The 2687-nt window shown below is 41.8% G+C and overlaps 1 protein-coding gene across 1 annotated transcript in view; it reads right to left on the reverse strand.

Annotated features, from left to right (window-relative positions):
- Positions 1 to 194: 194 nt before the first annotated feature.
- Positions 195 to 2687, reverse strand: part of LOC116703546 (macrophage mannose receptor 1) — a 4609-nt gene continuing 2116 nt past the window's right edge. The window contains exons 3-4 of the mRNA XM_032538344.1: positions 1924 to 2216; positions 195 to 1156 (exon numbers count right to left, since the gene is read on the reverse strand). Coding sequence (XP_032394235.1) covers positions 971 to 1156; positions 1924 to 2216 — 479 coding nt within the window. The 3' untranslated portion in view covers positions 195 to 970. The remainder of the gene's footprint in view (positions 1157 to 1923; positions 2217 to 2687) is intronic.

Below are 2687 nucleotides of genomic sequence, written 5' to 3' on the forward strand. Positions count from 1 at the left end.
CACATCTCAAATATTGGTTAAATGTCATAACTACCTGACGATATTGTTGAAAGAAACGGCGAGCCGCGGCGCTGCACTCGTTCTATCTCACGATGAAAAAGTAGACGAAAATGACAGAGAGATTGTATCTTAGTTTTTATTTTATGCTAAACATTTTCTCCTCTTCTTTTTTGTCAACAACAATGCGTATTACTTTAGTCTCAGTCAGCGTCTCGTCGTCATCATGGAACAAAGGTCGTTGGCGAACATATTTAGTCTCGTCGGAGGAGTTGAACACCAGCTATGACACAAGGGGAAGGTTGATGATGTCAAAATGTAATGTAATTTAGATTTAGGTACATAGTGCTTACTAACAAAATGATAACATAGGTTATGGAATATTTTTGAAACTATACAGTAAGACTTTAAGGTTAGGGCTTGAAGGTATCTGCATAAGAGTGACATGACATAACACTGTCATGACACATGAACCCTAACACTAAGTCATGACAAAACTCAATGACACTTCCTAAAAAGAAGCATATGTCATAAATGTTTGACATATATAATGTTTATGTAGATACCTTCAAATAAAGTGTAAACAACTCTACTTACAGTTCAAATATATATATATATATATATATATATATATATATATATATATATATATATTGAAATACAATGTCACAGCATGACTTGTAAATGTATTTAATTTTATTTTGGATTTTATTCCTTCACCTACAGCTGTAAAGTCTTAGTGCAGTACAAAACCCAACAAACTCATGGGGAGAGTAAAACAGGATATAAATAAAGGCTCCATTCTAACTATATGTAATATTTTGGATGACATGATTTCTGAAAACCCTAACCCTGACCTTTTGGACCTATATATATATATATATAAAATGAAATCTTACAGTAATCACAGAATTAAAACATGAACAAGGAAGGAAGAAGTTGACTTTCTTAAAGAAGGAGAAGTTATGTTCTTCTAACGCTGCTTGTAGCAGATGAAGTTCCTCTTCCACGTGCAGTCCATGGTCCCGAACCCCGGGATGCCGTTCTTCAGAACGCCGCAGGCTGTATGAGTCGGGCAGCTTCCAATAGCCGGGTACTGCACTAGTTCTCCGCCCACCCACAGCCACTGCCCCGCCAGGTACCGCAGGCCCGTCCACACCTGGCGACAGGGGGCAGAGATAGAAACACAGCAGGGGGTGAAGGAGAGCAGTCCACCAGCTGGGGTACGATTGGTACGGTGTCCTATAGATCCTTAGCATGCATAAAGGTGATAAGCTCAAAGAGGCTCATGGACCCCCCCCCACCCCACCCCATGTCTGGACCGTTCCATTTGGGAGACACAGAGGTGATTTGTCCACCTTCTGTGCAGGGCACCTCAGCAGCCAGGGGCGCATGCAGCTGCAGGGAGCGCCAAGTCCCCACAGTGAAATGATAGATAATAGAATAGAGGTAGTTTTTTTTTTTAAATACTCGTGCCACCCCCCATGTGTCATGAAAACATGCTGCCTTGGGAGGCTGCCACTTCGCCACAAAACACTACTGATCGTGATATGACAGCGGCCGTAGCGGTGGCGAGAACGCTACCGTTGATCGGAACCAGAGAACGCTTTTAGATGGAAAGGTCGTGGATTTGGATTTGACCTTGTGAAACGGTTGCAGTTTGGTTAGGTTTAGGCACCAAATTGACTTAATCAAGTTAAAACAAAGTTGTGGTTTAAATCAGACGTTACTTCACTTCGGGTCACACATGACGTGGTAGAGTTAAAATAACACACTGGGGTTATGGCACCAAAACTACCAAGTTCAGATTTTAAAAAGTTCTTTAGTTCATCACATTACTTCCTGCTTCGCTCCCGTCATAATTACCACTAGAGGGCGCTGTCACTAGAAACCTAAATATAGCGTCTATCTAGAAGAGTGCCCTACCTCATCAGTGGTAGCATCTTGTGCCTTCTCTTGTGCGTAGACGTGGTCATCTAGAGTGAGCAGGCTGGCCAGGTCATAGCGGTAGTTCTGGTAAGCAGTGGCTGGCTGACTCGAGTCCAGCGCCTCCAGACTCCTGCAGTGGTTTAACGCCTGCTCCCACGTCCTGTTCTCCTTCACCAGGACCAGCGTCTCGTCGGAACACATCACACTGTGTTTGTTTCCACAGAGATCGCTCACCCATTGGGGGTCATTGGCGAACTTAAAAGCACAGTTATTAGGATCTTTTGGTTCACCTGCAGGAACAGTAAGAGCACTGGGGTCATGTGACAAGGGTTAAACATTACAAGCACATAAATGATTTAATGTGTTTGTATATAGTGCTTTTATTAGATTTTTTGGCATATCAATTACCAAAAGCAAGTGCTTAAATGAAAATGTGCCCTGTACTGAATCCTGGCAATTATATCAAATAAATAAATAAACACAAATTATTACAAATATTACCATTGGTAAAGGTGTGGTGAAAATGATCAGATGAGAGCAAGGGGGGGACAACATGCTTTTTCCCCGATTCCATTCTTTCACATCACAATTTTCAGTCTATGTGATTCTAACAGTATTGAGTATTAGAATTTTCTTTTCCTTCTTTAACAAAGACAAAAGTTGAATAAGAAACTTTTATGGCGTTTTTCCACTGCTGGTACCAGCTCGCCTCGACTCGCCTCGACGCATTCTGCGTCCGTTTTCCATTGCAAAATGAGTAA

This window comes from Etheostoma spectabile, chromosome 15 (assembly GCF_008692095.1).
Source record: "Etheostoma spectabile isolate EspeVRDwgs_2016 chromosome 15, UIUC_Espe_1.0, whole genome shotgun sequence".
NCBI lineage: Eukaryota > Metazoa > Chordata > Actinopteri > Perciformes > Percidae > Etheostoma > Etheostoma spectabile.